The following is a 24,372-nucleotide window of genomic DNA, read 5'->3' as shown; positions in this document are numbered from 1 at the left end:
CTTTTCCGACCGCTCGTCAGTCGGCTTGTCTATCCGCGCGCGACACACGTACATACTGCTCTCATTTAAATATCACGTGGTGTCTGTAACTTTACGGAATTAAACTGTTTTTCGTGTCCAGTACTGTGTGCTTTCATTGTGGAACACCCTCACCATCAACAGTGGTCACTTCGACCGGATTTATGTTCCATACTCCGCCTACGAAGATGGTTAATACTCGCAGTACAACGCGCAAGGAACGCGAAAGAAAGGCAGAAGAGGATAGACAGCGTCAGCTGCAAGTACCTTCGCAGCCAACTGAAGGAAATACAAACCAGAACAATGACGAAATGAAGATTAACGTCCCCGCGTTCAAACTGTCGGGTAGCAGCGTAAAATCAGAGCGCCGTCCGGCGCCACGAACGGCCGCTTCGCTAACGGGGCCGAAGTCCAAGTCGTCATCGTCGTCTGTCCTGGCTCGAAGAAAACAGCTGGAACTAGAAGCCGCTCAAGAAAAAGCGCGTATCCAAATGGCCCTCATCGACAAGAAGCTCGAGGCTGATTTAGCTAACCTAAGAGATGAGGAACAAGAAAACTACAGTCCACATGATGATCTGCACACTGACAAACAGAGTGAAGTGGAGAAGTGGCTAGAACAGAGCCAACGCGAGCTGGAATCCGCCGCGCAGCAAGTCCCCGATCATGGTACACAGCCGGACCTGCCGTGCCCGCCGCCGGTCGTTGACCCCGGCACCTCTAATGGAGCGATCCATATGCTCGCAAGTGCACTACAAAATCTAACCGCAAGTACAGCTAAACAAAGTACAGACAAAAACCTGCTAAGCCGATTATGTACTCCCAGAGACCTGCCTAGCTACTCTGGCGACCCTTTGGACTGGCTACAATTTAAGCAGGCCTATCAAGAGTCTACAGAAGTGTGCGGATTCAGCCCGAAGGAGAATCTATGGAGACTGAGAAAATGTCTACACGGAACTGCCCGAGAAGCAGTTTCAGCTTTAATGGTTACTGCCACGTCGCCTGACATTGTGATGAAAACCTTGGAACTGGTATGTGGAAATCCAGAGAGCATCTTAACTCGCATCATGCAAGGATTACGGAAACTACCATCTATGTCAAACGAGTACAGTAAAGACATCGTATCATTCTCAGTCAAAGTTCAGAACTTCATCGCAGCCGTACATGCAGTCGGCCGCAAAGAATACCTACACGACGTAAACATGGCAAATATAATTTTATCTAAATTACCTACGGTCATTATATCGAAATGGTCTGACTACAGTTTCCCTATAATAGAAGAAGGCAAGAAACCACGCTTGGAGATACTCGGAGACTTCTTAAACATCGAAGCAATCAAAATAACTACTACAGCGAACATTCACGTCACTGACCAACGGAATAGTTATCAAAATCACTCTAGAAACAAAAGTGATAATAATAACACAAACCGCCAGCAAACGGTATTACTACAATCGGCGGCGCCCAGTGACAACAAGTGTTTATTTTGCCGCGGTGCTAATCACGAGTTAACTAAATGCAAGATGTTTAAAAAGGCGTTAAGGAAGGACCGGTGGCGTCACGTGAAACGCCACGGAATTTGCTACAAGTGCCTGGTGTCCCGCCACGACCGCGAGACGTGCCCCGCGCCCGCGTGCGACAAGGACGGGTGCGGCGAGGCGCATCATCAACTATTACATTATGTGCAAAGTCGCGATAACGATAAAGATGCAACTGTGGAATCTTCACGTACACCGGAAACAGCTGAGTCGGGCCCTACCACGGAAACGGTATCCTTTATAAACTTAAATACTCAAAAAGTGTTCCTAAAAGTAGTGCCGATAAAAATACGCGGACCTAACGGTGTGTTTACGACAGGTGCATTTTTAGATGACGGAAGTAGTATCAGTCTTATCAGTAAATCGTTCGCCGAGCGCGCCGGCCTGCGCGGGCGCACCGAGACTATGCGAGTGAACGGTGCATGGAAAGATAGCCAGTTAGAGTGTACTGCTACAGTAATATCTATTGATGTATCTAGTTATAATGGTAACGATGTACTTAATATAGATTTCCGTGCTGTAGATAATTTAGACATTCCTAAGCAGGACTTTAGGTCCATTGATTGTAATAAATTTGCCCACTTACAAAAATTAAAGGACGAATGGTCCCCTAATGTAATTTCTAGTGTACCTGAGGTTTTAATTGGGCAGGATAATTATAATTTAATTAAGCCGTTAGAAATATGTGAGGGTAAGCCCTTTGAGCCGTTCGCTACACGTACTGTCTTAGGTTGGTCCATACATGGGAAGGTGCGCGGGCCGCACGGCCGAGCGACCCGCCCCGCCCACAACCTGCTGCTGGTGGCGGCGAGCGGCGGCGGCGCGCCCAGCGCGAGCGCAGCCGACGGCGCGCTCCAAGACCTTCATGAGGAGGTAAGACGTTATTTTTCCATCGACTCCTTAGGTGTGTGTAACAAACCTCGTCAGAACAGCGATGCCCAAAAGTACACGGATCGAGTAAATCATTTGTTCCAAAATGATTTTGCACGAGAGGTCATTGACCCACAGTCCACGTCCCCTCACACATGGTATTTGCCACACCATGCTGTGAATAATTTAAACAAAAAAAAACTTCGTCTTGTTTTTGACTGTGCAGCAAAAAGTAAAGGTTTGTCCTTGAATGATTACCTACTGCAAGGCCCCGACCTACTCGCGTCCCTATTCGGCATCATGGTACGATTCAGAGAGAATAGGTACGCTGTGGCCGGGGATTTGCGTGACATGTTCCTAAGGGTCAAAATACGACCCGAGGACCAGGACGCACTCAGGTTTTTATGGAGGACGGACTCTAAACAGCCAGTGTGAGAAACGGAACTCTTCTCTTGGGTCTATGGTTCTAGACTTTCCAGAACGATGTCAAACTGTCATCGAACGCAATTGTTTTTTATACACAGTTGTCATGTAACGCGCATAAATTGAATAAATATAGTTTATTAATTAATTACTAGTTTCAATATACAACATTGGCGACGAGTATTTAGTGTGCAAATGAACCAGTGAAATAAAAGTATAAAAGTAAAATTATCAGTGTAATAAAGTGTTAGTGTTAATTTGGCAATAATGGCGGACGACACATGAAGACTATTAAAATCTCATCGCAAGAATTTGATGTCAGATTCCGATTATCTAGACGCAGAGCTAATGGGTGATGAACCTCCTGAGGAAATCCGCAATAGAATACAACAAGTAAAAAACGGAAATATAAGTTTCATCTATAAATGTAAGAAAAACGAATTGATTGAAATTTTAGTGGATGAGAGGTTAGACTTCAGTGAAGACTCTACAGTGGATCAATTACGGAAATTATTGAGTGATCACTTCAAAAATAAAGGAAAAAAACAACAAAAAGTGCATACCTTAACAATGACCGCGTTAGGCGAATTAAAACCATTTGACGGAGAAAAGTGGGAGGTGTTTGAGCAACAGTTCGAATGTTTTATCTTAGTTAATGATATAACTGAAAAAAAAAGTGCCTTTATTAATTACCAAATTAACGGCCAAAGTGTTCGAAACACTGACTTATTTATGTTCACCAAAACAACCAAAGGATTTAACTTATAAAGAACTAGTAAAGAGACTTCAAGACAAATATGTCAAGACTTTATCAACAACACTGGAAAGAGCCGAATTTCGGAAAAGAAATCAGTTGCCAAAGGAAAAAATTCAGGATTATGCCCTCGAGCTGAGAAAGCTGGCTGGAAAATGCAATTTTAAAGATGCCGAAGATCAAATTAAAGAAAAGTTCATGGAAGGTGTGTCATCAAAACTGATCAAGTTCGAATTAATGAAAAGTCCGCCTGAAATGACCTTGGATAAATGCATCGAATTAGGAAGAACGGTTGAAGCCGCTTTGCTCCACACAGGTAGCTCTGAATGTGTGACTGAAATGTTTTATAACCGAGAGAAAGCAAAGCCAACTTACAAACCAAGGAAAATGGATAATAGCAATAAACTTGGAGGACAATGTTACTGTTGTGGAAAACATAATCACATTAAAGCAGAGTGTACTCTAAAAAATAAATTTTGTTCAGAATGTGGAGTTCAAGGACACATATTCAGAATGTGTCCCAAAAGATCAAAACAAGTTAATGTAATAGAAACCACTACATCAGGAAATGAGGACGGTGAACGGGTGGAAACACCAGAGCACAATTTGTATGAAGGGTATACAACATATACCGTTAACAGTGTAAGTAGGATACCACCAGAATACTTAACTCTAAATGTAAACAGTCATAACTTACCATTCCAAATTGACACGGGGTCTGAGGTGACAGTGATGTCAATTAGTGATAGAAATAAATATCTGGGTAGTTTTGAGATACAAGAAAGTAAAACATTGTTTAAAAATTTTGATCAAAGTATATCTAAACCAATAGGAATTGTTACAAATATAACAGTAAGTTGTAATAATATCACTAATAAATTAAGTGTATTTATTGTGAATGATGACTTGCCCAGAGTCATTGGTAGGGACTGGCTGTACGCATTTAAATTGTGGCCTCCAAAATGGGCTGACAATATTGATAAGGAAACTTACATGTTTCAAAATGTTTCAGATGCAGAACAATTAATAAGAGACCGGTTTGCAGAAATATTTGAACCTGGATGGGGGAATTTCAAGGGCGAGGTGATCAATTTAAAACTGAAGCCTAATGCTCAACCCAGGTGTCTACCAGCCAGGCGAGTACCCTATGCACTGCGTGAAAAGGTAAATGATGAAATTACTAGATTGGTAGGAAATGGTAGAATTACAGCAGTCGAGCATAGTGAGTGGGGTACTCCAGTAGTACCTATCATAAAACCTGATGGCTCGGTCAGGCTCTGTGGTGACTATAAATTAACTGTGAATCCTTGTATGGAAATTGATCACTTCCCTTTGCCTCATGTTGATGATATTTTAAATTCTTTAAAGAATGGCGAATATTACTGTGAACTGGACTTAAAAGAGGCATATTTGCAGGCTCCACTTAGTGAGGATAGTAAAGATTGTACAACTATAGTAACAGAATCAGGAACATACAAATATAATTACTTGCCCTTCGGGGTAAGTTCCGGCCCTGGGGCTTTCCAACGTTTAATGAAAAAAACATTAGCTAATATTCCTAATACTGTAGTGTTTATCGATAACATTTACATAAAGGGTGATTCGTTGCAAGACACTTATGAAACATTGTGTCAAGTCTTAAAAAAGTTGCATGATTGTGAATTCAAATTAAAATCACAAAAGTGTAAGTTTTTTACTACTCATCTAGATGTATTTGGGTACCGTGTAAACAAGAATGGTATCAGTGTGATTCAGTCTAATATTGAACCATTGTTAAATGCTAATGCACCAAAAAACCTGACCATGCTCAGATCATTCTTGGGTAAAATAAACTACTACTCTCGATTTTTACAAGACATGGCTACAACGCTAGCACCTTTATATGAATGTACTAAAAAAAACAAATTTATCTGGACAACAGACTGTGATGAAGCATTTACGAAAATAAAAAGAAAATTAGCTTCTGCAGATAATCTTAGACATTATGATCCTAATTTGCCACTGATCTTGACTTGTGATGCTTCAGATACCGGGCTCGCAGTAGTATTATCCAATAGAGATGAACAGGGTGTTGTAAAACCGATTGCATATGCTAGTAAAAAATTAAATGATGTTGAAAGAAAGTATTGTACAATAGACAAAGAAGCAATGGCAGTGATTTTTGGAATCACCAAATTTTACAATTATGTTTATGGTCGTTTCTTTGAGCTTGAAACTGACAATGCAGCTCTGACAAGAATTTTTGGCCCAACTAAAAGTATTCCAAAAATGGCTGCCAAACGATTGCAACATTATGCAATTTTTTTATCTGCATTTAATTATAAAATAAGGCATATAAAAACCAGTATTAATCCAGCTGATTTTCTATCAAGGTCCGTGTCTGAACAAAAGGATAATATAAATGATGATATAAATATTCATCCGGTATTTGTGAACGCTAGTTATAGTGTGTTGAGTTATACTAACGATTCCAACATGAAAACCTTAGATTGGAAAACAATTCAAACAGAATCAAAAAAAGATGTTGTTTTGTCCAAATTAATAAGGTATTTGACAGATGGCTGGCCAGAAAAGAAAAACTTAGATAAAGAAGTGTTACCATTTTATAGCAGAAGGAATGAGTTAACTATGGACAGAGGTTGCTTATTTTGGGGATATCGAATATTAATACCTCACACTGTTCGAGAATCGGTTTTGGTTGAATTGCATAAAAGTCATTTTGGAATCATTAGAATGAAAGAAATCGCACGCTCATATTTTTGGTGGCCGAACCTTGACTCAGAAATAGAAAACATTCCCAAAAAATGTATAACTTGTTTGCAAAATAGTAAAACGCCTTCGAAAACACAGAAACCGTGGCCTGTTCCCCCTTCAGTGTGGTACAGAATTCATGCTGATTTCCTGGGCCCATTTTATAATAAAATGTTTCTGGTCATAGTAGACAGTTATTCTAAATGGCCAGAGATATATGAAATGACTAATATTACTAGCTCTCGTACAATAGAGGTATTTGAAAGTGTATTTTCTCGTTTTGGATATCCAGTTCATTTGGTGACAGACAATGGTCCTACATTCACCAGTCAGAATTTTAAAGACTTTTGTAGTAATGGCAACATTAAGCATACATTTTCACCGCCGTATCATCCAGCGACGAACGGTGCAGCTGAACGATTTGTGGAAACTTTTAAGTCCGCTATTACTAAAATTAAAGAGAGTGGACTAGATTTACGATCTTCTATCAATCTGTTTATGTTTGACTATAGAAGTACACCACAACGCACTACAGGAATATCACCTGCTCGCCTAATGTTAAACCGAGAAGTAAGAAATAGATTTAGTTTATTGCGCCCTCCTCCTCTGTCAGAAGTGGTGCAGGAGAGAGTGGAAAAAAGGGACCAAGGGAGAAGGGATATCAGCTTTGTAATAGGTCAGAAAGTAATGGTTAAAGACTACAGGAAGGACAGCAGGCCGTGGGTTCAAGGGCTTGTTATAGAGGAGTCAATACCAGGAACTACCTATGTGGTAGATGTAGAAGGGTTTAAGTGGAAACGTCACATAAATCAGATGTTAAGCTGTTCTAATGAGTTAGAAGATTTATGTTAGTTTAGTTTGAGTAGGAGGAATTGTTAATTTGGTTTAACTAGTTAATTTACTAAAATAAGTGGAGGAGAGTGTGAGAAACGGAACTCTTCTCTTGGGTCTATGGTTCTAGACTTTCCAGAACGATGTCAAACTGTCATCGAACGCAATTGTTTTTTATACACAGTTGTCATGTAACGCGCATAAATTGAATAAATATAGTTTATTAATTAATTACTAGTTTCAATATACAACACAAAACATATGCTATGACGTCACTAGTGTTCGGCGCTAATTCGTCCCCTTTTATCGCCCAGTACGTCAAAAATAGGAATGCACAGCGTTTCGCGTCCACAATGCCTGCTGCAGTTGCCGCCGTCTGCGAGCAACACTACATGGACGATTACTTGGACAGTTTGCCAGACGAAGCCGCGGCCATACAAATGGTAAAAGATGTTACTTTTATTCACAAACAGGGCGGGTTCGACATGTGTAACTGGACGAGTAACAGTAAGGCAGTATTGGACAGCGTGCCAAAAGAAGCCTTAGGCAGTGCAGCCTTGAGGTTCAAATTAGATCGGCAGCCTGAAGGTGAGAGAACGCTTGGTCTTATCTGGTTCCCTGCTACAGACGAGTTTGGGTTCGATCTGTCGCTCAAACGTATACCTAGCGATATTATTAGCGGTAAACAAGTACCTACCAAAAGGATCATGCTTCGCGTAATTATGTCGATCTTCGATGTGTTTGGTTTCTTATCACCATTCACAATTCAAGGTAAGATAATGTTACAGTCTTTATGGCAGTTATCCATTAATTGGGACGAAAATATTCCAAATAATATTTTCGTCAAATGGACCGAGTGGATTAAACTTTTAAAAGAAATGCATCATGTACGTATACCTAGATGTTATTTGAGTCCTGTAGGCACGAGCGGTTTAGGTATAGGTGTAGGTATAGGTAACCTATCAGCTGGGTCGCCGGTCAGTGCTACGACGCGCGTAGCAGATGACCCCTCTCCCGCGCGCCCCGCAGTCGCCGCGCAGCCGGCGCCTACTACGCCGCCACCTACCTGTCAGGGCTACGCGGCCAGTGCTACGCCGAGTATGCGGGCACCGACTACGAATATGGATTATGGTAATAATTTACAAATGCATATTTTTTGCGATGCGTCCACTAAAGCTATGTGTGCTGTTGCTTACTGGCGCTGGATTTATAATAATGAAATATACGTGGCCTTCATAGCAAGTAAGTGCAGAGTCGTACCAGTGAAACCTTTGTTGACTATACCTCGCGCAGAGCTACAGTCAGCTCTTTTAGCAGCGAGACTTGCGGACAGTCTACAAAAGGATCACAGATTAGCGGTGCAGCGCCGTTATTTCTGGAGCGACTCAACCACATTTCTTTACTGGGTTAAGAATGACGCGCGCAATTATAAAACTTTCGTAGCGAACCGGTTGGGGGCTATTGATGAGCTCACGCATAGCAATGAATGGCGGTACGTACCTACCAAAATGAACGTTGCGGATATCGCAACCCGCGATACTTACGATGACACTCTTTTCCAAAGCGAGTGGTTAAAGGGACCTTCGTTCTTGAGGAGTGACGAGTCATCTTGGCCGCATAACATCGTCAGCCCCGTAGCTGATGAACCTGAAAGATCAGAAATAATAAATGTAATTAGCGACTTACCTGCTACATACTTACCTGTATTTAATCCGGAGCGTTTCTCTTCGTGGTTGCGGCTGGTGAAGAGCACATATCATGTGTTAGTATTCGTGCACAATAGTCGTAAGCAAACTTATGAAGACTCTGAGCTTATGCGTCGGGCCGAGCTGCTTCTGCTGCGACAGGCCCAGGAAGAATGCTTCGGCGCGGAGCTGGCTGCAATCAGAAAAGGTATGAGTCTCGATAAGAATAGCCGAATACTTACCTGGTCACCTTACCTGGATGATTGTGGGGTCCTTCGCTGCGGCGGCCGTATTAATGCCGCACAGGGTGTCACTGCCGAGACCAAGTGTCCGATTATACTGGACGGGCGGCACCATGTGACGCGATTGCTCGTGAAGCATTATCACGTGAGGGCTGCACATGATTATCAGGAGACAGTAGTGAATAATCTTAGGGAAAAATATGCAATCACGAGGATAAGACCAACGGTTAAACATGTAGCAGCGAGATGCATGTATTGTAAAATTCGCAAGGCGCAACCGCATGTACCTGTAATGGGTGAGTTACCTCCAGGTCGAATGGCGCATCACCAGAGGCCATTCACGCATTGCGGCCTTGACCTGTTTGGCCCGATGGAGGTGGTGGTCGGCCGAGGACGCCAAAAGAGGTACGGTGTCATATTTACCTGCCTTACTGTAAGGGCGATCCATTTGGAGATCGTGCATTCTCTCACGACCGACTCCCTTATTATGGCGTTACGACGCATGGCGTCGCGTCGAGGATGGCCAGACTGTTTCTACTCGGATAATGGTACTAACCTACGGGGAGCCGATTCCGAGCTGAAACGATCTGTCCAGGAACTCGATAACAAAGCAGTCAATGACTTTGCATTGACTAATGGTTCAAGTTGGAAGTTTATTCCTCCCGCGAGTCCACATTGGGCTGGAGCGTGGGAACGCCTCATACGCAGTGTTAAGAGGAGCCTTAGCGTTGTCCTGAAGGAGCGGGCGCCGAAGGACGAGGTCCTCAGCACCTTCATGGCTGAGGTCGAGAATATCGTCAACAGCCGCCCGCTAACCCACGTCTCCGTGGAACCGGGCAGCGATGGTGCTCTGACACCCAACCACTTCCTTCTCCACTCTTCTCCTAATACCCCCGCTTTAGGTGCCTTCGACGACTCCGATTTGTTTCTTCGGAAGCAGTGGCGAAAGAGCCAACGACTGGCCGACATGTATTGGCAGAGGTGGGTAAAGGAATACTTGCCGGAGCTACTCCCTAGAAGGAAGTGGAACAGCGAGCAAACTCCACTCAAGGTAGGAGACCTAGTTCTAGTAGTTGACCCAGGAGCACCACGCAATGTGTGGCCGAAGGCAGTCGTCCAGCAGGTGTTCCCAGGTAGGGATGGTCGGATCAGACTGGTTGAAGTAAAACCAAATCCGGTGTCTTCAAACGGCCTGCGGCGCGCGTCGCTAGAATCCCTTTGGTTAATGAGTGCTGAGCCAGCACTAGGGTGGGGCGTGTTAGCGACGTGCTCAAACGGTTTATTTTAATTTGTTTTTAGGGTTGTTATTAAGTAATATTACTTTATGGTTGAAATTTGGAGGTAGATATACGTGTGACGCAGCGACAAGGTTGTAACGGTTTCTTTTCCGACCGCTCGTCAGTCGGCTTGTCTATCCGCGCGCGACACACGTACATACTGCTCTCATTTAAATATCACGTGGTGTCTGTAACTTTACGGAATTAAACTGTTTTTCGTGTCCAGTACTGTGTGCTTTCATTGTGGAACACCCTCACCATCAACACTTACTAAATTGATTTAAACAATCTTTCACAAAATAATATTTACGTAAAAATATTTATCGATTTACGGAACGCTATTGAACTAGATAGGTATCAATATCAATAGCTCTGTCTCTCTCTAAAACACGTGCAAGCATGCAGATGTTACTACTGATAGGTAAACAATTATTTGCTGAGAGAACATGGACGTTAAATGTATAAGGCGTATGATTTAGTAAACAAAGCACTTATGATCTTTTTCTCATGAGTCCCAGGAGTGTCCCAAGTGTGTCCCGAGTCCCGAGTCCCAAGTCCCAAGTCCCAAGTCCCAAGTCCCAAGTCCCAAGTCCCAAGTCCCAAGTGTGTCCCATGTCCCAAATAGAATTTATAAAAGGGTCGGAGCGAGCCGACGCGCGTCATTCTTAAAATATCTACAAGACTAACAGTGTCTCTGGCTTTCGTGTGTTATACTGGTGAGTGAAGTTGTTCTGCTATTATTTCTCTGTTTGTTTTTACTTGGAAATTATTCTAAGTGATTGTAAACTTTGAAATTGTGTCTCTGTTTGATTGTGCGGGGACAATATCGTCGTACAGTTGAACTTAGACCTATGGTGGAATTGCTTTACTGTCAGTTTGTGGGGTTATTTTAGTGTTCTATTTATAGTGTAGTGTTACATTTAAATTAATGTGTATAGTGAAGTTTTCTGTGCTTTGTTTCATGAGTGCCGTCGAGCAATACAAAGACTGGGTCGATGTATGGCTGGTGCTTGGAGATAAGTCTGTGTTTGGTTTTGTAGGGAGTAATTCTTGCAAAACTAAGCTTAGATTATAGCACGTAAAGGAAACTTCATTCGTTTATTTAGTTGGTCAGCAAAATTGAATTTAGTAATTTTCTATGGGGTTATTTTGTGAAAGTTATAAGCCAGATCATTGTTTGTGACAGACTGTTGTCCGGCTAAGCGCTTTATACCTTGCGGCTGTTAAACATAAGGCGTTTAGGGGTCTTTTTGTTCCAAGTGGGGGCTTGGACGCTTTTTTATACTTACAAAAGCGTATTTTCTCACCGGTCTCAAAGAGTCCAACTGTTAGATGGAAGTGAGGACTTTCACGATTGACGAAAGGCATTAGGAGTAATCCTTGCTCACTGAAGTCGGCAGTATTTGAGGCTGGGGTCCTATATATATTTATATTTATTTACTCGGTGCTCTAGTCCATGCTGGCGTTGGTCGCTGGGGATTTCAGTTGTGATCGATCCACATCTAAGTAAAGTTGATCGCAGCTGGGTCTCTCATGTGGCTGGTACTGGTGTGTCCTGGAATACTGGATATATACACGGATAGGGCGATCTACTCTCTGCTACCCTAGCCCGCGGGCAAGAGCAGAGGGGGGGATAAGAACACAAGCCTATAGGTTGCCTATCTCAGCTTCGCTGGCTGAACTATACAGCTTATTGTAGGGATACACTTGTGCATATTTTGAACACAAGATCTATGGTAAGTGACGGTCTGTGTTTCAGATATATGCTAGAATAGGGAAAACGATAGGAATAGGGTAGAGTCACACACTATTTCTATAAAAGTAGAGTTCTTTTATGATTGGTCTTGGAATATAATTGGTCAACGTGTATTGTGGAGAGATAATTTAACTACTACTATTTATATGGTTTAAATGGACTTTAAATGTGGTGTTTACTATCTTAAAATATGTGGTAAAACTGGTAATTTATAAAATCTCTTATTACTTAATTTATTTGAGTGAAATTAATAATTGTGGTAGCAATTTCTGATTTTTCGGTGTGGCTGCGGGACACTTAGTGTTGCTAACTGGTTTTTCAAGGTAAATTCTATCAAGTTGGTTAGAGAAACAAACTATTCTTTGGAATAAAAAGCATAGGTTTGTTATAGGGCCCAGTGGCATGCGAGCGCCGTCCACTGATGGAAAGTCTAAAGCTTAGAAAAGTTTGACTTACTTATTTCTTATAAAAGTTAGCAACTGCTCGGTGTTTCGATAAAACATTAGAAAGATCGAGAAGTTATGGTCTATTAGCAGTATTGGGGAAAAGGGGGGTTTAGCTAGGGAAAAGAAACAAAATAAAAAAAGGGGTTAGTTTGTAGATAGATAGCCCTTCAGGCTTACTTGCTTAGGATGCCCGATAATGTGGTTTGATTGGGCCTAAGGATTCCAGACGGTATCGCAAGTTCTCACCCCAAACCGGAATCGAAAATAGAGCGTAGCCGATGTTTTCTAAAATATTTTTTAATATTTATTTCATGTATGTTTCACTCACTAACTTTTATTCTAAAATTTCTTCATCACGTCATTAATTTTCTCACTCATAACTTTCTAGGCCTAAATCTGATAAATTACTCTTCTATAACACTATATTATTATGCTACAATAACCTTTATTCTTCTTTAAAATATAAATAAATAAAATTTTAAAAATTAGTCAAAAATACAGCTGATACTCATTAAAGGATCTAGGTTATCGCGGTTCACATCGAGGGGTTCAACTTATTCACGCTAGACGATCACAAGGCCAAATTTACGGGGTATATTTAAAGGGGTGTTAGTTATACTAATGGTTAGTCAAGTAAGTAAATAAGTAAGGTGAGCGGAGGTTTAGTTACATAACGTTACGTAGAATCTTGGTTCGCATACGGTTCAGTTCGCTTCTGTGCAAATTATCCGAACTATTATTGGACATTTTTCATTTAGCAAAGTAATATTTTCGTTTAGGCTATGTTTAATCAAATAACGTTTCACATTTTATACATTGTTAAAATATTTTCGAACGAATGAATTATCGCTGTTGTAAAAAAATTACGCACAAGACACTTTTTTTTTCTTACATACTATATAATCACGCCTGTAGCCCATAAAAGAGTAGGTAGAGCACATGAACTACTAAGTTTCAGTGCCACTCTTGGCAAAAAACCGGCCAAGAGCGTGTCGGGCCACGCTCAGTGTAGGGTTCCGTAGTTTTCTCAAAAACTACTTAACCTATCAAGTTCAAAACAATTTTCCTAGAAAGTCTTTATAAAGTTCTACTTTTGTGATTTTTTTCATATTTTTTAAACATATGGTTCAAAAGTTAGAGGGGGGGGGGACGCACTTTTTTTCCTTTAGGAGCGATTATTTCCTAAACTATTAATATTATCAAAAAACGATCTGACTAAACCCTTATTCATTTTTAAATACCTATCCAACAATATATCACACGTTTGGGGTTGGCATGAAAAAAAAACATCAGTCCCCACTTTACATGTAGGGGGGGGTACCCTAAGAATTTTTTTTTTTCCATTTTTTATTTTTGCACTTTGTTGGCGCGTTGATATACATATCGGTACCAAATTTCAGCTTTCTAGTGCTTACGGTTACTGAGATTACGTCGGACGGACAGACAGACATGGCGAAACTATAAGGGTTCCTAGTTGACTACGGAACCCTAAAAAGGGGTTGAAAGAAATCCATATTGTAACATTGCAGTGACAGCGCCACAATTTAACCCATGAAATGAAAGTTTTTTGCGTTTCGGTAATAATTTACATATACTGGCAACATTATGTTCTAGAAAAAATTTTGGTGAGTTGAAAACAACAATACCTAATTTACTAAAATTAATCCTTAGAATCAGAACATGATGATTAATATAAATAAGTAAATGAAATAAATGTAAAATACTCTTATAAACGATCTAACAACTAGATTTTTGAATCCGTAGAACACTTTGTACGCAAGTTCCAGGCTCCAGCCAACTTACCATAAAAAAAACCGGCCAAGTGCGAGTCGGGCTCGCGCACAAAGGGTTCCGTAGCAGCAAATATAATAAACTTATTATGTCAATTTATACACCTGCCAAAATTACAGTTAAATCAACCTATCTCAAAAACTATAAGAGATACTTTGATCAAACCAAAAATCGTTGAAAGAGTTAATTAGCATGCATCACCTCTATTTTTTTTAGAATTTTATACCCCGTAGTTATAAAAATAGAGGGGGGGGGACATACTTTTTACGACTTTGAGAGCTGATATCTCAAAAACCGTTCACTTTAAGAAAAATGTTTTTTAGAAAACTTTATATCATTTTAAAAGACCTTTCCATTGATACCCCACACGGGTATGTACATCGAAAAAAAAATTTTCAATCCCTCAGTTACATGTATGGGGGGCCCCACCCCCAATTCTTTTTTTTACTATTTAGTGTCATAATTTTGTAGCGGTTCATACAACACATATTCCCATCAAATTTCATCACTGTAGTACTTATAGTTTCCGAGTAAATCGGCTGTGACAGACGGACAGACGGACAGACGGACAGACGGACAGACGGACATGACGAAACTATAAGGGTTCCGTTTTTGCCATTTTGGCTACGGAACCCTAAAAATACCAAATGATCACTCGACCTATTGTGTTTCGACCAATTTATTGTCGGCCAATTTTTACAATGACTAAATGATTATTCGTCGAAAAGTAAATCGGCGTATCAAATTTCTGCCTACCGACTCCGTTTACGAACGAATATTATGCGAAATGAGAATCTTCCAATCGTTATTCGGCCAAAACAGACGTCGGCGAATCGTTGTCGGCGTACCGAAAATCGGCGTATTTTATTTCGGAATATCAATCGGGCACCAGGAAGAATACTCGTAGAAAGGTGACTATCAAGATTACAAAAAAGAACAAGTCATATATCTTGATCATTTTTATTATTATTCTTACCATTTACATACATAATCTTTAGCATAATAAAATACCACATCGCTCACTTAATACATACTAACTGACAAATAAGAGTATAACTATTTACAAATCTTGTCAAAAAGTTTCAGTACGCTCTGTAAAAGCAAAGTAACACAAAATTAATTTCCATGACTGAGCTGAGTATTTTAGTTTATTCACATTTGTAACCACTACTATAATCACTAAAGTCACTGAACACTGTCATAACACAAGCCAGTCCTCCTTTATCATGTCCGAGGCTTTTTCGGCTATCATTATAACTGGTGCGTTCGGGTTGCCGCTTATGATGGTCGGCATCACGCTCGCGTCCACCACTCGCAGGTTGGCCACGCCGTGCACCCGCAACCGCGGGTCCACCACCGCCGCGGGGTCCGTCTTCGGACCCATTTTACAAGTCCCCGTCGGATGGTATATCGTGAACGTGAAATGTTTCAGCGAACACTCCCAGTACTCGTCGCTGAACAGCACGTGGTGTTGACAGCCCGGCATGGGAATGTTGTGGGGCCTCGACCCGTACCTCTGGAACGCTGTCGTATTGGACAAAGCCATGGCTATCTTTATACCTTCAATTAGCACTTTAATGTCTTCTTTGTATGCAAAGTAGTTGGGCACTATGTCAGGCGGATGAAATGGATTGCGACTTCTCAACTTAACCCAGCCAGAACTCTTTGGGCGCAGCAGTAGGGGCAGAATAGTCCATGTCTCTGCTTGCTCAATAGGTTTGTAAACAGTATTGTATACTCGGTCTCGCAAATTCAGAATCCTGCGGATCTGCTCTCCGCCGTCGGAATTGACGGAACTCGGAGCGAAGTGGAACTGTATGTCGGGCCAGTTGCCGGAACTTGGAGCATACTTTGTGTTGACAAAAGCCAAGCCTTCAACGCCTTGATTGGTCATCGGTCCTTTTTCATAAAGAATATAGTTCATGGCTACAGCGAAAGTTTGGAAGCGATCCTTTTTAAACGTGACAGGTTTGTTGACGACAAATGTTAGGCCTCCCAGTCCAACGTGGTCTTGCAAATTGTGGCCAACTTTAAGGTCTGCGATGACAGGGATTCCGTGCTCTTTTAAATGACTTGCTGGCCCCACTCCGCTAAGCATCATCAATTTGGGCGAGGACAATGAGCCTGCTGACATGATAACTTCTCGCTTGATCCTTACTTTTTGCTTCTGTCCATTTCTTATAAACTCTACTCCGTAAGCCTGTTTTTTAACCGGATTTATTAGTATCCTGGTGACCTGTGCTCCAAGGGCGATATGAAGATTTTCTCGATTGCGTATTGGCCGTAAGAAAGCCTTAGCCGTGCTACATCGGCTGCCGCGCCGCATGGTCGCCTGTGTTAACATAAATCCAGTCTGCTTAGCTCCATTTATATCTCTGTTCTCGTATCCAAGTTCCATTCCGCCCTTCAGAAATGTCACCGAAAGTGGCGAGCGCCACGGAGCCTCTTGAACTGTCAGATAGCCTCCAGCAGCGTGGTAGGGCGTATTAACAAGGTATGGATTCCGATTGTCTTCAGATTTCATGAAGTAGGGTAGCACCTGGTCGTAGGACCAGCCAGGATTACCGAGCGCCTCCCAGAGATCGTAGTCGTTGCGATTGCCCCGCACGTATACCATAGCGTTGAGGACGCTGCACCCACCGAGGACTTTGCCTCTAGGCCAGTTGCAGCGATCGCCGTTCATAGCGAGGCAGTAGGAGCGGTTAGCCGAGGGCGTAGTCTGGTACTGCCAGTCCATCTCGGAGAGCTGCGTGTAGCCGGCCAGCGCGGGCACGTCCGAGATCTCGGTCTCGTCCTGGCCGGCCTCCAGCAGCAGCACCGTCCAGTTCCCCACCTCGGACAGACGTGACGCCACCACGGCGCCCGCCGACCCGCCGCCCACTATGACGAAATCGTATATCGGCAACATCTGAAATGGAAATATATTTCGCTTTAGTAAAATAAAGTGGCGAACTTTTGAAAATTACACTTAACCTTTAACTGTAATGAATAAGGGTCAGTCAGTAAGTGACCTTTAAAGTTACGTATTGTTTGATTTCGATCATGAATTGAAACACAAGTAGACTACATTAGCAATTAATACTACGATTACTAAATCCTTTTTTTTATGCGAGTACTAATCGATTAAGTATATTGTTATATATATTGTTTTAGGATATTATTTATTAAATGAAAATACTCACAGCATTGACATCCGTTATATGTGACTCTGGGTCGAACTGCTGGTATCTGAAGTACGTGATCCCTAATGCCAGGAGTGGTATCAGCCCCAGCACGGTGATGGGCGACGGGGCCAAACTCGCGAGCGCTCCTGCTGCCTCCATGTTTACTTCCCCAACTCATCTACTACTACACTAATATTTACAACTTATCCTACGAGTCTTAGCTCTCTTATATCCAATTATCCACTTTCTTTCTCTGCTCGTCCTCTGACAGAATTTTAGGAGTGTAGTTCCTAATGCCTGACTTCTTTGGCGCAGCCACTTTAGGCTTCGTGGATTCAGGTTCACTATGGTAACTCTTCAAGCGCGGAGTTTTTAGTTCATCCTTGTCATCGAATAGTTGAAGTTTGTATCGTTTCTCCTTTGTTATTTTCACCGGTTTATATAATTCTTTGTTAACGTCCGTGTAGTGATTGTTTTTGTATAAAGAAGTGCAATAGTAGTCGCTTTTGGAGGATCTTTCGGAGTGGCATTCGTAGCCGCTGGAGCCGCTTCTGTAGCCGCTGCTTTTTGTTGAGGAGTCGCTCTTGAAGCTTTCTGCACTGCGCCGGGCCTTGTGCCGCTTGTAGTCCTTGTCGTCGAGGTCAGGGAAGATGGGCGAGCTGCGGTACTGCAGCGGCTCTGAGTACTTTTCCTTGTAGCGCGCCACCTGCGCGGCGCTAGCGTGAGCCGCATACGACTGCTCTTGACCCATGGTGAGAAGCGCGGCTGCGCGTTCGCGACGGTTGATTTCTGTAATGTAAAAAATAACTATGTTACAACTTGTAATAATTCTCATTCTAGATTCTTACTTTACTAACACACCGTTAGGGCTTGTTTAGCAATAATTATTTTATTATTTCGGTATATCTATTAATGGCGTATTTATAAATATTAATATTTTTGTTTCAGGTAAAAATCTACAGCTATCGCGGTACCACAGATTAAGTATTGTTTGATACAGAATTGCTACTACGATGGAACCCGCTCCGAATGGAGTCACCTCAGCACCGCGCTACGCGTCAGACCGAACCAATTAAAAATCGCTAAATTGTTACGGTGCAACCTTTATATTTAAAACCAGTAGGCAGGTACTGAAACTGTGTCTGTCAGAAGGTCTTTAATTCATTGTGAAAATAATTGCATTGCATCATTTCTTAACTTGCAATAATTTCTTCATCAAGTATAAACAAAAGTTTATATGAACCAGTGTTCTTCAACTTAAATTCACACACTAGGTACTACTGCTAGTGCTACCTGTGTTAAGGTTAAAATTTGTGAGGGAAAATTTGTGATCTCGCAATAAACACTAATCAATGTGTAAACACTAAGCATGTCCAAATGTGAAGGTCCACAGTCCACACTCACCCGTATTGACTAATGACCTTACTTAAAAATGTTGTTTGAATATTGCATTTCACGTTTTTAATCAAAGCCAAATGGAGGTCAAAATTTCAAACTAAAATAGACTCCTACTTATTATAATATGTGTACGTCAAAAATTGTGCACTAGCTACATATACACAGTATGCAGTATCGATTGCTTATTGCAGTCTTAACTGTCTTAAGTGACGTTTTTCTTTAAAAACAACCAGATTTTTGACAATTTTATATCCGATATAACATGTTGTCTCCTTCTAGGCCGTATATTTTCTAAAATACTAATCAAAACATTAAAAGGAATCGTACAAGACAACAGAGAACGACTGATATCTAAATATTCTATTTTATATTATACTAGTTTTTGCCCGCAGCGACTTCGCTCGCGTTAGAAAGAGACAAAAAGTAGCCTATGTCACTCTCCATCCCTTCAACTATCTCCGTCAATCAAATCACGTCAATTCGTCGCTCCGTTTTGCAGTGATAGACGGACAAACAAACAGACACACATGTACACTTTCCCATTTATAATGTTAGTATGTATTTTTATTGCAAGGATATTGATATACCTGAGACTTGTGTCAGAAATAAATATTTTTATTTAAATAGGCTATTATTATAAGCAGACATTAACCCTTGTTTGCCAAAGGCGTGGTTTCAATAGTTTGTGAAAGGGCCGTAGATAATGGATCCATTCAATGCATTACCGGATATCATGATCTATATTTTGTAAGGTAAAGGAAATATTTGCTTCAATAACTCAGTTTCAGTGTTTTAGCTTTCAGTCATATAAAATATGAATGGTTTTAGGTTACGTAGAAGAAGCAACGAACCAGAATTTCATTGCACGATAACTATTTTATAACGATACTTGAACGACTTTGATATTATAATTAAGTCGTACGGAGGTATTTCTTTTTAACTTTTATAAGGGATGCCCTAGGGATGGACAGAGGGCGCTACGAGTCCTTGTATAGATTACTCATATGAGAGATAATTTCGACCTCGACAGCTGTGACCTGGGTGGCCGAGCGGATTAAGAGGCATTTCCCGCGATTGGAAAGTACGCTGGTTCGATTCCAGCCTCAGGCACCAGAGGACTTGGTCACTTTTTCTTTCATATGTGTAATTTATAGGCTTGTGTCGTTCACGAACTATGAACTGTTAGGAATAAAATCCCATCAATGACCGAAATGAACTGAATCTTTCCGTGGTCTGAGAATCGGTCTTTGCTCATTTAGTTCAGTATAGGATCGGCGAGCGCGAGCGGTTTGGATCGAGAACGAATGTGTGACTGCGCCGACCGAGAGCGAGAGCTATTTAGCAGAGCATCAAAAAAAGTCAAGTTTTCATATTAAACTTCGGTTACTTACAACCTTTCGGCCCGGAATGTTACTATCTGTGGACTATTCGTATCATTTTGACACTATTCGGTCCTATTCGTTCTGATCTTTCCGACCGCAGTGGTCGCTGGTCTGGCTGAACTAAATGAGCAAAAGACCTAAAAGAGCGAACTAGTTCGTGGGAGCGATTGAACGAGATCGGAGCGCTCCGATCAACGAACGAAACGGCACAAGCCTAGTAATTTATTTCGGTTTTAATTTCATAAGGGGCCAAAAACAGCGTCAGATCATCGACCTGCAAGTCTGCGATAGTTGACTTGCAAGCGAGCGGGGTGGAATCATGTAAATTCATATCCGAACTCATCATTCGCTGTTCAGTCGAGTCAGTTAAGACCCTTCTGATGGCAACCGTTCGTTTCTCGCCAGAGCGTCTTGTACAATCTACGGGAAACAAACGATACCGTGTTCTACAAATCGACGCGCACGGTACAGCGACATCTAGCGAGGTATTGAGGAAACAGCTGCCAGCCGGTCGTCGCCCTTGGCCTTGTTATCACATGTGGCGCGGATATAATAGCGGTATCATATCATAGACGGCACACTTTCTGATTTGATTTTACATGAACTACTGACAATTTTGACTAGATGGTTAGGGTTGCCACCCGTACTTTAATATAAAGTATTGTACTGTATTTTAGATGTTTGTACTTTATATTTTACGAAACACATAAAGTACGCCAAAATACTTTATTTACGATATTTATTCATTGATGGCATAATCGAAGCACGCGAATTTTTGAAATGTGTAGTATATATAATCTATAATAGTAAATAGTGAACACTAAAGTACGTTATGACTTATGAATGTTTCTGAACGCAACTCAAAAACTCTGAAGTGTATTAAAATTATTGCAGCCATATAATGTATTTGGTAAAACAGTTAATAGCCTGGAGGGTGATTCAATTGGGCATTTTCTGAATTCGGAACCCCCCAATTAGCGAAAGTTGTTAACAAAAATTTACTCACTGTCAGTTTTGTGACGATAATTATTAAGCATGAAATTTCAATAAAAATTATATTGTTTTTGTGTTAATTACATAAACTTTAAGCGATAATCTACATTCAGAATGTGAAAAAAGTAAATTTTAGACAGATATTATGCTTAATTTGTCGTCACAAAACTGACAGCGAGTTAATTTTTGTTAACAACTTTTGCTAATTGGGGGACCCAAATTCTGAAAATGCTCAATTACAGTTTTAGATGTTTTCAATATAATGACAAATATAAAAAAAGATTTACAGAAAAGAAAACAGGATAAATTTTATGGGTTTATTACAATGCAGAAAATAGAATTAGTTAAGCAATCTTCAGCTGGGCAAAAAAATTTCAAAAACTTTGACTTGTTCATAGACAAATTTAAGCTTTAAGCTATCTAAAAACATGGTTTAACTTTGATAATGACAATTGATTAGCTATGATAAGTCACTTTGATATAAATTTAGCATTAAGTCATATTCAATATAGCTGAAATAATGAATATCCAATCTAAATTTGACATGGATTGCTTATACATAGAAGTGAACATGCTGAATAATGTAAGGGAGAAAATTTATAATAGTAGGTTCAAGGAAAAATGGGAATCCATTTTTCCCCTAGATGGTATAATTAGGATAACCAACACGACGTGAAGTGAACCTTAAAAGACGTATGCATATTTTGTAAGGTGTTGTGACTGTGAAATAATAATAATAGACTATTGGGAAAAAATATGTTTAAACTATTGTAATAACCCTTTCCCTAATAGTTGTAAAATAACCCTTTGTTACGAAAATATTGATTTCTTTACAAATGACCTCCTTAAAATTGCAATGTTTCTTCCTTGTCTAACTTTCACTCGTAATTCTGTTTACTAACCTAATTCACCATGATATTGCATTGAGTTATCCTCTAAGAAACGTAGCAATGGATAGTGAGCAGACTGAAGAAACGTAAAAATTAGGGTCAGTCCACGACATGAAATTTCACTCTCTGTTGCGAGACTAACTTGTATCTGGTGCTAAATGACTCTTGTTGTTACTGCCTTATTTTGGTTAGAACTATCACTTTTGTTGAGACACTTGTAGATTGTAGACATTGTATACTTAGGTCCGTTAGAGTCGGTCTAGACGGTAGGATTATTGTCAGATCTAGTAAAAGTTCTGAAGTTAGTATTGATTTTAGAGTCAGTAACAAACATTTAAATTTCAACACAACAACAGCAACAGTTACAAGCGAAGTAGCAAGACAAAGATAAAAAACAATTAAGTAATGTTTTGTTTTTAAATGTTAGGTACATCTGAAGTTGTCGAAAAATATAATGAAAGTGATTCAATTAATTAGGAAAATACAGCGGTCTCGGCGCCGAATATATTTTTATTCCATTCGGCGTCGAGACCCTCGGTCCGTGGGGCCCTGGCGCTCTGAGTCTCTTCAAGGACTTATCGAAGAGACTAAGAGACGCCACCGGCGACCGAAGAGCTGGCAGCTTCCTCGCTCAGCGTATTAGCTTGACAATCCAGCGAGGAAATGCTGCCAGCGTCTTTGGTACTATGCCACAGGGGCCGTTTTTAGATTTACTTTAGTTTAATTTTAGTTTTATTTAGTTTAATTTAATTTTTATTTTATTTTATTTTAAGTTTAATTTTAGATTTAATAGTTAGTTTTATTGTAAGATAATTTTATGTCCCTAATGTTTTATTATGTTATATATTAAATTATTGTTAACCGCATTAAAATATTCATTAATGAAGCTAGAAAGTTTGTCGTAATGCATAGTGACCAATTGTTATTGTTTGTGTTGTTGTTGTTGTTGTTCGCTCTTTAGCGATAAACCTCTGTAATAAAATTTATTGTAATGTGTGTGTTCCTATGTACATTTCTGAGGTTGTGCAATAAAGTGGATTTGTATTGTATTGTATTGTATTGTATTGTTATCAATTATCGATATAGAAATAGAAGCATGTGTTATGTAAGGCGAAAGTAGGAATGGTCGAGTGGCAGACGCACTTAACGAGATCACGCGAACTTTTAACAGGCACAATATTATACTGAGCTAGTAGACCGGAACTACGGGGATACAATAGGAATATACGGAAACTCAGAGCTCATACAACCCGGCAACCTTCAAATCTAGGGTAAACAGGCATCTTTTAGGCGAACTCACTGCATCGTAGGCCATGTCTTTGCCTTTGGCTAGTCTGTGGCCAAGAGTAAGCCCATTTATAATAAAAAATAATAATAATCACTGATTTTACGGTATGGAAAATTATAAATATACTAAACAGAGCCTTTAGTTGTCTACTAATTTAACCATTGAACTAAATATTTCTTTATTTACACTTGTATTCGGCTTCCTACACGCTTCATCGTACTAAACTTGTGTACGTTTTGTTGTAAGTAGAAGTAGGTAGTATTTATGAACCAAATAAGGATTTCCTACATTTCAGGTATAACTCATTTAAACTAAATTATTGTCACGTATAATATTGAAAAGTGAAATTCTTAATCCACAGCACACAGAGGACGTGTATAATTTCTAAAAAATACCAAAATTAACTAGTATCAGTTCAACTTAGAAGCTACGAATCATCAAAGTTTGCATATTGCTGATAACAATTGCACACTGTCATTCGGGTCAAACACATTGTCAAGTTAGCTGTAAGTGGTTGTCTAATTTGTCCATGACTCAAATAAAAATGCTACCTACATTACGTATACACATCAATGTTTGCATCATTTGCTATAGGTACCTATGGTTCAAGGTTTAATTGAATTAAATTAAAACAACACAGGATAATCTCCATTAGGTAAATTACATAATGCACTAATAAATTTGAATTAGAAATTAACTCAAGCGAACATCCAGTCAAGTCAAAAAAGCAAACAACATTCTAACACGGCTTTTAGCAGTCCATGTATTCAATACCAAATTTAATTAAATTTGGCATAAAATAATTATACTGTCTCACTTATTACTAAAAATATTTCTTTAATAAACAATTATCCTTAGAATTCTGAACAACTTCGACT

General features: G+C 40.3%; 3 protein-coding genes across 4 annotated transcripts in view; 1 reads left to right on the top strand and 2 right to left on the bottom strand.

The window, feature by feature from the left end:
• Positions 1-24,372, top strand: part of LOC125236514 (flotillin-2) — a 490,988-nt gene that overhangs the window by 240,897 nt on the left and 225,719 nt on the right.
• On the bottom strand, positions 15,326-17,702 carry LOC125236513 (glucose dehydrogenase [FAD, quinone]-like). The gene is made up of 2 exons (XM_048143336.1): positions 17,562-17,702; positions 15,326-17,287 (listed from the first exon to the last, which is right to left on the bottom strand). The coding sequence occupies exons 1-2, from the start codon at positions 17,700-17,702 to the stop codon at positions 15,578-15,580; spliced, it is 1,851 nt and encodes a 616-aa protein (XP_047999293.1). The 3' UTR covers positions 15,326-15,577.
• The window catches only part of LOC125236517, a 39,757-nt gene continuing 33,154 nt past the window's right edge, over positions 17,770-24,372 (bottom strand). For both annotated transcript variants that reach the window (XM_048143340.1, XM_048143339.1), the window contains exon 2: positions 17,770-18,332. In XM_048143340.1, the coding sequence (XP_047999297.1) occupies positions 17,770-18,294 (525 nt within the window). In that variant the 5' untranslated portion in view covers positions 18,295-18,332. The remainder of the gene's footprint in view (positions 18,333-24,372) is intronic.

Source organism: Leguminivora glycinivorella, chromosome 19, assembly GCF_023078275.1.
Source record: "Leguminivora glycinivorella isolate SPB_JAAS2020 chromosome 19, LegGlyc_1.1, whole genome shotgun sequence".
Taxonomy (NCBI): domain Eukaryota; kingdom Metazoa; phylum Arthropoda; class Insecta; order Lepidoptera; family Tortricidae; genus Leguminivora; species Leguminivora glycinivorella.
This window is presented reverse-complemented; position numbering and strand designations above follow the sequence as displayed.